This window comes from Fukomys damarensis, unplaced genomic scaffold (genome assembly GCF_012274545.1).
Source record: "Fukomys damarensis isolate Sample0158 unplaced genomic scaffold, DMR_v1.0_HiC HiC_scaffold_39, whole genome shotgun sequence".
Lineage (NCBI taxonomy): Eukaryota > Metazoa > Chordata > Mammalia > Rodentia > Bathyergidae > Fukomys > Fukomys damarensis.
The window spans coordinates 13,903,511-13,915,884 of NW_022900951.1; the positions used below are offsets into that span (position 1 = coordinate 13,903,511).

Below are 12,374 nucleotides of genomic sequence, written 5' to 3' on the forward strand. Positions count from 1 at the left end.
ATGTAACCTTTTGATGGGAGTAGCCACACTTTGTAGCAGGCCAAATAGTAAGTATTTTGGGGTCAGAGCAAGGAGGCAAGTGGTAAGAGGTGACCTGTGAGAGGTGGGTAGAGCCCTTAAGGACTTTGCAAGGCATAGAAGGAGTTTGGAATTTATTGTGTAATGGTTATGGAAGGGATTCCCAGTGATTTAAAAAAGATCCTTGAGTATGGAGGTAGATTTCAGCACTAGTTATGGGGGTTAGGTGAATTGCTTAAGTATTTTTTGACTCAGTTTTCTTATAAGGAAAATGGAGATAATAGAACCTATCTCATAAGAGTTGTCAATAAATTGGTGAGTTAAAATATCTTAAAATAGACAATCCAAATTAAGTTATAATGATTTTTAAACTGGTTTTGTTAGTAATTCTGTAATTATTATGAAATTACTATCCTTCTGGATAAAAGTAATTTGTCAAAACAATTCAAGGAAAAGTAGGATAATTTGAGTAGATCAGTAACCATGGAAGAACTTAAAAAATGTTATAAAACCTGCCCCCAGATGGGATTTTTTAAAAAAAGCTCTTTCAAACCTTTAAGGCATAGAAATTCTGGTGTGATATAAACTTCTTCAGGAAGATGTTTTTGTAGAAATAGATGGAAGGCTTCCTGATTTTGCAGAGCAGTTTTGATACCAAGAGTTTATAAAAATTTCCCAATATTGGCTCATTGATTGTGAGACATATACAGACTTACCAATGTAAGATCTTAGGGATACAACCAATTTCTAAATAAAATACCAGCAAATTGAATGCCTTTCCTCTGTAATTGGCTGCATCTCTCACCCTAAGAATGTCAAGAAATGTTTTAATGTGTTGCAACAGTAGATCAAAAGAGAAAAGTAATTTAGTCATCTGATACCAAAAAAGCCATTTGGTACTATTATTTGTTCTGATTTAAAACTCTGCATGACTAGCAGAATATTTAGTGTGTTATGGACTGACCCGACCAGCCCTTTTTAGTGGGGAAGAGCTAGGGGAAAACTTTGTGATACTATTGTTTCTACTTCACTGACCCAATGCTTGTACTTCTAGGAATCTATTCCATGAAACTATTTGCACCAGTGCAAGCTTGTTTTTCAGTGTTCTTTAAAAGAGCAAAACTTCAGAGTAACTAAATTCATAAGTTGGGGACTAGTTAAATAGATTATAGGGCATTTACAAGCTGGGATACAAATAATTTGTTAAAGTGACTGGTATATTTAAAGGTTTTTGTTTGGAAAGACTTCTCCCGCCTGGTTTGCCTAATTTTGACCTTTATTCCTGGTTTGCCTATTGAGGTTTATTCTTGCTATAGTAGTTGGCAGTAGTAGTTGGTTTATTCTCATTGCTGTTAAGTCTTCAGTTGTATGAATAACACCATGGTCTAATTACTCATTGCTTGTGTTTGAGTCAAAAAAAATTCTCAGTTTAAAAAAGTACAATTAGATAGAAATTACAACTGAAATTGGAGGTGTTTTGTAACTTGAAGTTTTTATACAGCATTGGTCTAACTTGGGAGTGCACTGTCCCATCTTATTTATCCCCTTTTTATTTCTCTGCTTTGGGCCTTTGGTGATCAGTATCTCCTCTGTGAAAGGACAGGGAAGCAGGAAAACAGATGAAACTGAATCCCTTAGTTGTGCCTCTCTTTGCTGCTATGAGTCAGGAGGGATAAAGTGAATTCGTTGTTTCCTTAAGGTGCGCTTCCCAGTAACTGTAATGCGGGTGTTCAAAACAAATCTGGAGTACAAGATCTGTAGTCCATGTCTTGTCTAGTTCACTCCATAGTTACGTGACTCAACCACAACTGAACCTTCAGAAGTGTAGATTTTCAGGCTCATATTTCACATCAATTTATTTAGATTAGATCAGTTTAACCTAAAGTCTAATTAGTAAGGCAATTGAAATGAAATGGAGAGCTATATTCAATGGGTTTGCACCACAGGTGCAGAGGTCATATCTCCCAGGGTCTCTGCTCCATGCTTCTCCAGGGCCCAATCTAGCACAGACCACTGGCATGCATTTTGGAGGCATTGCCTGAGTAAAAATCCCTTTTGAGTTTCTTTACAGAAGTGGTTAGCTCAGCCATAAAGAATGAGAAATTAGATTCATTCATAGGAAAATAGATAAATATTGAGGATATACTCCTAAGTGAAATAAATAAGTCACACATGTGTAAATACCGAATAGTTTCTCTGGTGTGAAAAGATATAATAGTATATAAGATCCTAATGAGATAATGGACAATGTGAAATAGGAAGAAAAGGCCTAAAGCTGTAGGGAAAGTGGGAAGGGTAGGGGAAAGGTAACAAGGGAAAAGAAAAAATATGAAAAAATGGAAATAAAGTGTTTGTAGATGGGGAGGAGAGGAGGGGGTGAAGGGAGGGCAGGGACAAGGGGAAAAAATGAGAACCAAGACCTGTCATGTAAAGGTACAAGATCCCAGTAATGAGTGTAACTGTACTATATACCTAAAATGTACCAATACACTCAATAAAAAAAAGAAGTGGTTAGCAATCATGTTTTCTTGCTCAGTTGTTTCCAGCATTTACTCAGTAGACTTTAAGTTGTAAAACATTCAATTCACAATTTGGAACTTTATCTAACTTTGTTTTTTATTCCTATTCACGGCCAATGTAGCCCTTCAGCTTCTAAAATCTTGTTTTAATGCTGGGGAATGTAGCTCCATTGTAGAGCATTTGCAAGGCTCTTGGTTTGATCCCCAGTACCAAAAAGGAAAAAAAAAACAACAAAAAAAGACATTCCGAATTGCTCATGGAAGGGATGGGATTGTAGCTCAGTAGTATGTAGATTGCTTGACTGGCCTACTAAGGCCACATGTTTGGGTGTGATCCCCAGTACCCAGTCCCCCCAAAAGTAAATTGTTAATGGGAGAATTCTTATTTTGTTACTCTCTAAAATCAAACCAAAACTCCAATTCAGTTTGAGGTGTCATTGTGAAAGCATATCCATATTAAGGTTATTTAGGTGGTAAGTGTGTGAAGTAACTCTTCTATGTATTGCTTTTCAGGAGTAGAAGGTTTGTCACTCTTAAGTGACTAAGCAGTCTCACAAATAACCAGCAACTTTACAGATAATTAGGCTCAACTCAGAGCAAGTGGAATTTCTCCTGGTGCACAATGTGTACCAGCTCCAATGAGGTTAATGTGGTTTGTATATTAAATAGAAGATGTCTGTGTTCTTTTCATATTGCTATATAGTTTTTTCTAAATTGAGTAATTACATACAGTGAAATGCATAGATTGTAAGTGAAGTTTTGTTATGAATTTTGACAATGATATACACAACTATGAACGTTGGGGTGCAAATGTCTTTCTGAACACATAACATTTCTTTTGAGTAAATTGAAGTTGAATTGTTAGATCATAGAATTGATATAAATTTAATTTAATGGGAATCTGCCAAATAGTTTTTCAAAGTGTTTGGGCTGTTTTTGCATATTTGTTACATTCTTCTGTGTTTCTATTAGCTGTGAAACAAAATATAGATTACTAAACTATGTAATGGTGTTTCACCATGAAACACATTTAGTCTTAATGCCACCTGGTGTTTTTCATCTTTGGAAGTAATGTTAACTACCCACCAAGAGTCATTTTTGACATAACTATGTGAAAGCACTTTGAAAAGCACAAGGGTCCATACGAGGCTAAGATGGTATTTTTAAGTAAGTACTAACGTATAGCTCAATGTCAAGTCATTTCTTTCATGTATCTTGAAACAAAAAATGCATAGCTACCAAGTTATTAGAAATTATTCCTAGAATCCATAATTGATTCTTAGAATAAACTTATTATACTTAAATTTAATGATTATTTATATCCTATATTTGTCCAAAAAAATCTTTTAACGTGATTTAGAAATTAATTTATCAAGAAAAATAAGTGCAGGGACAAGGGAAAAAAATGAGAACCAAGGTCTGTCATGTAAAGGTACAAGATCCCAATAATGAATGTAACTGTACTGTATACCTAAAATGTACCAATAAACTCAATGAGGGAAGAAAAAAAGAAAAAAAAAAAAAAGAAAAACAAGTGCTTAAGTGTTTCCTATATTGTCCACAGAGTGGCACTATTGGATTATTTAAAAATCAAAAGCCATGTAACATGCTTTTGTTCACATTCAGAAATGTTTGCTTTTAAAACAGTTTTGGTGTAGAAGACTAGTCTTTCTACCCTAACTACATGAGAGGTGAAGCTTAGTGTAGAAGGGTTAATGAGGACATAGTTTTGCAAGTATATTCATTATGTAGTCATAGTACTTACGATGGAAAAAGGTACTTTGATGCCACAAATAGGCTTCTGGAGCTTCTTGAAAGTGAAATTAAACTCCTCAACTTTTCTTTTAGTTCTGTCTTTTATCTTTCTTTTTGTTAATAAACCTTCCTCAGGCTAATATTCGAACCTCCACTTGTGGTGGTGCTGGTGGTGATCTTGGTGGTGATCTTGGTGGTGATCTTGGTGGTGCTGCTGGTGGTGACAGTGCTAGTCGTGGCAATGGTGAAGAGAGCACTATTCTTTATGCCTTTCCAGAGGATCCTCCATATGTAAGCAATATTAATTGCTGTTAAACTTTACCATTTTAAAGGAACAGTTTTGAATTCTTTATATACTATGGAGTTTCTCTAAACTCATACTTAGGAAAATACTCGTACTTTTCCCCTACTGAGTTTATATGCTTTCTTTGATAGACAATGAGCTCTTAACTGTTTTACTTCCCTCTTTTTTATGTAGTAGAAAATTCAGAATTTTATACTGAAAATCTAAAACTAGATTCTTTTTAAAAAATCAATATTTCCTTGCCTTTTTTTCTTAGTTGGCAATTATTATTTCCATCCTCATTACAGTGTGAATTTTTATTTTATCCCTGCTTTAGATTCAAGCTTTTGAAAGGTTGGTGAAAAAGAAAAACAATTTAAACAGATAAATATAAAGTGATTTTTCTCCCCTAGTACTCAGTATGTCTCTTACAGAAGTAAAGCATTAACCACTTTTAAAATATTATAGCAGCAGGAACATTTTCAACCAAACATACCACATAGTGCAGCAGCAGTGCTTCTAAGACCATTTCTGGAGCTCATTGGCCATTGTCAGGTATGAAAATTCTGTCTTTTAAATGTGGTTTTTGAAAATGTTAAAGTAAAATTTTATTTTTCTTTTCTTGAAATTTCTGTGTATTCCAAGAATTCTCAGATTGTTTTCCTGTTGGGCATGTTGGGGTCCTGTATTCAATAGTTTTGTAAGTTCATTGGCTGAATGACTGTAAAAACCATTGAAGCCGATAGTCACACCTGTTATATTTGGCTCCATGTTCTTTCCAGAGCAGAAAATTCACTGATAGTGCATAAGTCATTGCCTGGAAGGTCACTCTTTGGCCTTTTAGCAGATTTGAACATTTCTTTCCTGAAATAGCACCTTCCTTGATGTGAAATCACATCATAAATGGGATGGTACAAAGGGGCTTTGATGCCTTTGCTTCCTCCTGCCAACACCCTGTGAGTTGGAGTAGGATAGAGGCAGGACCAGCACCCTTGTCTCAGCCAGGCGGGCTCTGTGCCCCCTACACCTAGGCCTCAAGTAGGAGAGAAGTTGTTTCTGGTGCCTTGAGAACTTTGGTTGTGCCTAGCAGTTGAAATGTGGCTTAATGGCATTCTCACGTGTTACTTTTCTTTTGAAATAGGAACTAATAATACCTTTTACTATAATAGGTTATATATGATGCCATTCAACAGATAGATATGAAGTGTGCTGTTATTGAAAGAAAGGTGGCAAAAATTTACCGTGCACAAGGGAAACAGTGTTGGCACTCTACTGTAAGTAGTATTAAAATATTCTCATAGCTATGATAAGTCTCTGTTTTCTAAAGATGTCAGTCAGCTGGAACTAATATGGAACTAGTAACTGTGAAACTAGCAAGGTTGATATACTCTTGCTGTAGGAGCAAACAGGGCACTGAAACTGTTGGAAGAATACTGGTTTACATTTGGTAAATATATGACAATTGAGTATTTTTATGTTTGTACCTAAAATAAATAAGATACAATTAAGATGTAAGGTTAAAGAGGAACAAACATTAATCTTAAAATCAAAAGAGCATTTAATAATGTAGAGCAATGTTGCATAAAATATAAATCATAATGTATTGACTACTGATTTCCTTTTCTATTTACTTGTTGATCTATGCTGGGTCTGTGTCACTTTAGAATAAGCACAAAGAACAGGACGCGGATTTTGAAAGAAGCGAAGATGAGGAAATGGAGGCACTGGAGCGTCTCAATTCATTTTCGCACTCTGAAAGTTACAGCCCAACTTCACCAGTTCGCAGACCAGAAATTAATTTTGATGAAAACATAATATCACCTTTTAACTATGAAGAATCAGAGGAAATGAAGCAGGAAATAGAGGAACCCCTGCTCCAGCAGGAGCCATTCGATGGTGGTTCACCAATTCCTACCAACTGCACTGGCGATGCTCACTGCACATGCATGAGATGTGCTAGTACGCCTGGCAGCCCCAAGTTTCCTGGCAACCCCAGCATGTTGTCTGCAGAAGTTTCCATGATGTCTCATTCAGTTCCTCTGACCCGGAGAGATACTTGCCTGAAACATAGTTTGAACGAAAACAGCCTTTACGGGTGCTGGGAGAGTAAGCGTATTAGAACACCTTTCCAAAACTCAACTGGTTTTGGTGAGTTTGGAGTGATACATGTCACAAATAATACTATTTAACTTGTATTCATCAACATCTTTCTTACAAACTAATGCAAGTTGTTTGTTTCCTATTTTGAGGACTGGTTTTAGGTAACTTTTATAATGACTAACATTTATTGATTGTACATTATGTGCAAGGCAGTGTACTGAGCAACTAATATGGCTCTCCTCCACTGATATCCATAATGCCCCCATCACGTGTTTTTAATCCTCTATTTTTCTTTACCCTTTTCCCTAGATAAATAATTCTAAACACTCCTAAAATGACCACAGATAATAGGAAAGAAATGCTATGCCTTTGACTAATTCATACAAAAGGAGATAATTTGTGTTGGTGTTACTAGGTTCTAGTGAGTAACAAACCCTTCTTCTGTTATCCTCGCACGCTAACTTTGGGGAGTCCAGCTTTCTCCTGGAGTAAACGCTTACTTGTTAGGACACAGAAATGTCAGCAAAACTTAATGCACACAGCATACCTAAAACCTGCTGAGGTCTAATTATTTCATACTTCAGTTGTTTCTTTATTCAAAATATAAACCTTCAATCAGAACATCTATTACTGTGCAGTTAAACATGAAAGAGAAAATTTTTTTAAATGTTAAAGTTACTTTTGACTTAGTTCAGCAGAAAATAATCTTGTTTTCTTACACATTCAGAATAATGTGTAAGCCATGAAAGATGGGGATTTAAAGATTAAAAGTGGGGGCCGGGGATTTGGCTCAGTGGTTCCACCACCTGCCTCACAAGCACAAGGGCCCAAGTTCAATCCCGGTATAAAAAAATAAAAAATAAAGAGTAAAAGTGATGCTAAAAACATCCATATTGAATACATGGGAGAGATTTTGGAAAAGAATTAATTTGGTTTTCCAAGTTAATGGGGTTAATTGAGATTTGTTAATAAAGCGAACAAATTTAGGGCCTAGCATCCTATCATTCACAAAGTACTGAGTTCCATCCCCAACACAGCAACAACAACAAAAAAACCCAAAAAACAAAGGGACAAATGTAAGCAATTATCAAACAGTAAATTTGGGGTTTTTCCATTGTATTTGGCTGGCAAAATAAACCTAATTTATTTTGGAGAATGGAGAGAAGAAACAGAGAAATTCATTGAAACAAAGTTAACAGTAATGGGTTAGGTTAGATTAACCTAATTTAACTCAAATAACAGCTCTTTTGCTGTATTTTCCCAAAGACAAAAAGGCCTTAGATTGTGAAGTCATTTTATTTTGTTTTGTTTTTTGTAGGGTTATTTTTTTGATCTTTGAAGTTTCAAGGAAACTTCTGAAACTGCTTCTGCTGTTTGAAGATGGTCAGATGGAATGGTCTTGTACTGTTATCCCCAGATCACCTTTATATAGGTTTTCTTTAAATTTTGCAGCTGGAATCTTAAATCCTTGCTTGGATACTTAAGAAACGTTCTAGGACTGAGACTATTACTTCCTATCTAACATCTCTTCTTTCAAGATAATTATTAGGTCAAATATAATATGTCTTTTTCTCCCCACTCAAGTTACAAGCTCTCCAATTATATCTAATTCTGATGTTCTGAAACAAACCTTGCCTGAAGACCCTATGCACTGGTCGGTGGAAGATGTGATCCTGTTTCTGAACCATGCAGATCTTCAGATGTCAGACCTCCTCGCCTACCTCCTGAGGCAACATGTAATATATCTTTTGATCTGGTTTTCCTGCTGCCATAATGCCTTTGAATGGCCTCTGTGCAGGCCTTTATGTTAAGTACTGTGTTGTGTGGATGATGGGGGAACCTTACCAACTCATTTTTCCATTTGAGGGAAAGTTATTTTGTCCAATGTTAGATCCCTAAATGATAAATTAATGGTCTGTTCTTTAAATGGGTGTCCATGTACCTAGTATACTAAATCTGCTCTTTTTGTCATATATCTATACTATTTTATTCAACATCTAGTTTTTAAAATTGCATATCTTGACATAATTCATCTTAAATGTTAAATTTTTTCTTAAAATTTGAAGTGTATTTATAAGGTAACAAATGCTTCACTGTTCAGATTATATTTTAATAGTTTTTTAAAAGTAGACACATATTCAGAGGCTACACATTTGGAAAGAGCTGCTCTCTAGTTGTTTTACATGTTCTTGTAAAGAAATGGCACTGTGATCAAATGTGAAAGTATTATTAATTATTACAACTACTTTCTTTCTATAGGAAATTGATGGGAAAGCCCTTCTACTGCTCAATAATGATATGATCATAAAGTATATGGGTTTGAAGCTGGGGCCATCTCTGAAGCTATGCCACTGCATCAAAAAGCTTAAAGAAGAAAAATCCCTAAGTGCTTTCGGAAATTCACATTGAGCTTACCAATTCATTTTCTTGTTCTTAGGGTTTCTTTGGTAGAAGATTCCTCTAAAAACGTTATGTCCAGAATTGCAAAATTGTTATACTTAAGTCTACTTCTTTAAAGGCCATTTAACATGTTAGCAGTAGCATATTCAAATTGGAAGTTCATTCCTTATGTGTTATTGTTCTTTTCTGTTGTATAGTTTACGAATACATTTTATGCAAAAAAATATTTCAAGCAGTAAAACAAATAAAAACCAAAGCCAAAATCTTTGATTTGGGAGAGGAAAGACCAGGGACCGAAAACTTCTATAATTAAATCCATGAGAATTTTACCTCAGGAGAGAGCTTAAAGTTAAATCTATAGCTGTCATATCTTTCTCAAATATTCTGATACTGTAGTGTACTGTTTGTGTTCTATGAATTTCCAGAAAAGCAATAGCCATGTAAATCATTTACCTCTCTATTACTTCTTTGTATGTTTTATTTGTTCAAATATAGTAGAGAAAAGCATTTATAAACCTTCAAAAAATATTCCTACTAGTTTTTAGATAAATTGTAGGATATATAGAAGGATCATTTTATGCAAGAAATATACTGCAAGAGTAGTTTGAATGGAGTCTTATTATAATTTGTTCAGAAAAATACCTATTATTTTAAAGTTTCCATATTTTAGCTCAGTTGGACATTCAAATAAGAATTCATTGTTCACATCTTTCTAATATGATATGTATACCCCAGTTCTTAAAGTGTATGTTTTTATTGTATATGTTTATTCCTCATATGGGTACTATTTCATATTTATATTTCATTCTAAAACAAGTGTGCACACAACTAAATCTTTACTCTTTGAATTTAACATGGCACTTTGCACTGTTACAGAGAAAATGAGGAACTTTTTCTTAGTGAGTTGTTTTCATTCTTTAAAAAATATATATGCATCCTTTGCCAGCCTGGTAGCTCTCAACTTACTCTTCAGGGAATGAGAAACTATCTCTAGACTGATTTCCTTACAAGGTAGCTTTCTGCCCTATAGTGTTACTAATTAATTTGCCTAGTTCTGAGCCATTTATCCTTTTAAACTTTGGAAGATATATTAGTTCTAACTTATTGTTTTGAGCTATATTTCAGAATTTAAAATTTTTATGAGAAATATATTATTTTGTTGTTATTTATTAGTACATTGTTTAACTTGTGGAACAATACAAGCTATGAAAACTTGCTACTAGTATAAGCAATAGAATGTTCACCAGGTGCAAGAAAACAAAGTGTTTGTACAAATGCAACTATTTATGAAATACATGTGTGGTTTAAAGGATGACTTAATCTATGTTATCCATTATATAAAATGAGACTAAATTAAACAGGGTCTTCTTTCAAATTGTTAATGTGAAGATGTTGTACTATTTCTTAGGTATTTGGAAAATACTCTTTCACTCTTTTCATTTTTTAAAATATAATAAAATTAAATAACTTCAATAATTAATGCCAAAGCCTCAGATTTTATTTCACTTGATTTTATCATATTAAATTAATGAATTTTTTAAACTTGAAAAAAGCCACTCTACTAAATGTTGTGATTTCATAGTTCCAATTCTTGAGTTTTTTTTTTTCCTCATTGAGTTTATTGGTATATTTTAGATATACAGTACAGTTACATTCATCATTGGGATCTTGTACCTTTACATGACAGGTCTTGGTTCATTTGCACTTATTTAGACATGTTCTGTGAGCAAGTATGTGGTCTGTTTTGGAGAACGACTGTGTTGTTGACAGTATTTTGGATTATGTGGACATACTAGAAAATGCCAGTGCTCCCCCTTATCCCACTTCATCCCATCTAGGTTGCTATGTCTGCCTCCAAGTCTGGCTGCTTTTCTACCATTGGGTCAAGAAGCCTCCCCGATACACCTGTTGTTCCCTCTGCTTTTAGATGACCAGCTTCCATGGGGGGGCTTGGATAATCCAGGTGACACCCAAGTAGCCTTATTATCCAGCGCCCAACACCCCCACACTTACTCACCAAGGACGGCAGACATTCACTGGTGCTGCTTCCCAGCAGGGTGTCATGTGGCTGTGTCATTGGAGACAGAGGGACCCTGACTGAGTTTCAAAACATGTCAGCTTCCAGAGATGCTGCTGAATGGGCTGGGCTGGGGCTGTCTAGTGGTATGAAACTTGAGTGACTTGGTACCCCTTTCCTTTCCTATCCAGTTTGTGAAATTTTAATACAGGGACTCATATTTGCCATCCTGTGAATATTTCAGACTTTTAAAATTATCTCTATATTTGCCTCTCAGCCCATTCTTTGACCTTCTTTGACCTCATCTAGCAGAATTCTGCAACTTGAGCTCTTAGACTTTCCAGGAATACCCAGCATTTTGGTTTTTTGGCTGTGTAATTTCTCACTTTCTGAATGTCTTGTAATAGTTTATATTCTAAAGTGAGATTTCCCAAATTTAAATCCAGGCCTCCCTCTGTAAGCATAAGAATCACATGCCTTTCTGCAATATTTGAAACTTCGACTATTAAAAGTGTAATTAGGATAAATAAAAATAGTGCTTTTTCACAGCTATGGACCTATCCATGGCTTCCATTGTATTTGAAACTGACTGAGTAAATGAAATAGGTCTAAATTTCTAGGACTCTTTCTATGGCTTGGTGCCAGGAGATACTTACAAAGTCCCAGTGAGGCTGATCCAGCAAATGAGGGAGGCTGAGGTGTAGACAGAACATACAAGGAAGGGTCCTTTGGACTTCATCGTTTTAAAATTTCAGTGCTAATTAATGATAAACATTTAGACACCTTCCTAGAGAATTCTTAATATTAGCAGTTAGCTTTTTAGCACTGACAAAACACCTGTTCTTCCTGAGTGGTGACAGACAGGAAACAAGGTAGAAATAATAGATGCAAAACCATTAGGTGTAAAATATAAAACATTTCTTTGTCAGTAATACTATCAGGAATCCTGTTGAAAACATCACAAAGAATTAGAGAAGCAGATACTAGAATAAATTTCATTGTGGCAGTTCTGCAATCCTGTTGAATGAAAATACAAATATTTCAAAACATGCCAGCTTCTGGTGGTATCTGAGAGTGCTTTTCCAGAAGGAGCAGTTGGTACCCTCTCCAGAGGTGCCTCTTCACCCCTGGATCCTGATAAATTCCTCCAAGCTCCACTTTGTTTAGCATCTGGTTGTTTCAAAGTTAGAATGACTCTCTCAGTTTGGGTATTCCAGTTATTATCACACTAGGGATTTTGGCTTTTCAGGCAAGGGAATGTATTTCCTTTCTTTTTCATTCT

General features: G+C 35.2%; 1 protein-coding gene across 1 annotated transcript; it reads left to right on the forward strand.

Moving 5' to 3' along the window:
- The first annotated feature begins 2,463 nt into the window (after window positions 1–2,463).
- On the forward strand, window positions 2,464–10,456 carry Scml1 (Scm polycomb group protein like 1). Its single transcript, XM_010643641.2, has 7 exons — window positions 2,464–3,180; window positions 4,428–4,583; window positions 5,044–5,130; window positions 5,745–5,849; window positions 6,240–6,723; window positions 8,260–8,411; window positions 8,935–10,456. The coding sequence occupies exons 1-7, from the start codon at window positions 3,160–3,162 to the stop codon at window positions 9,082–9,084; spliced, it is 1,155 nt and encodes a 384-aa protein (XP_010641943.1). The 5' UTR covers window positions 2,464–3,159; the 3' UTR covers window positions 9,085–10,456.
- The last annotated feature ends 1,918 nt before the right edge of the window (window positions 10,457–12,374 follow it).

Excerpts from the sequence above, each read along its gene's own strand:
- Scml1 (XM_010643641.2), top strand. The coding sequence starts at position 3,160 with ATGTGTACCAGCTCCAATGAG. Across the intron at positions 3,181-4,427 it reads TGTGTACCAGCTCCAATGAG|GCTAATATTCGAACCTCCAC; the intron begins GTTAATGTGGTT and ends AACCTTCCTCAG. Across the intron at positions 8,412-8,934 it reads CCTACCTCCTGAGGCAACAT|GAAATTGATGGGAAAGCCCT; the intron begins GTAATATATCTT and ends TTCTTTCTATAG.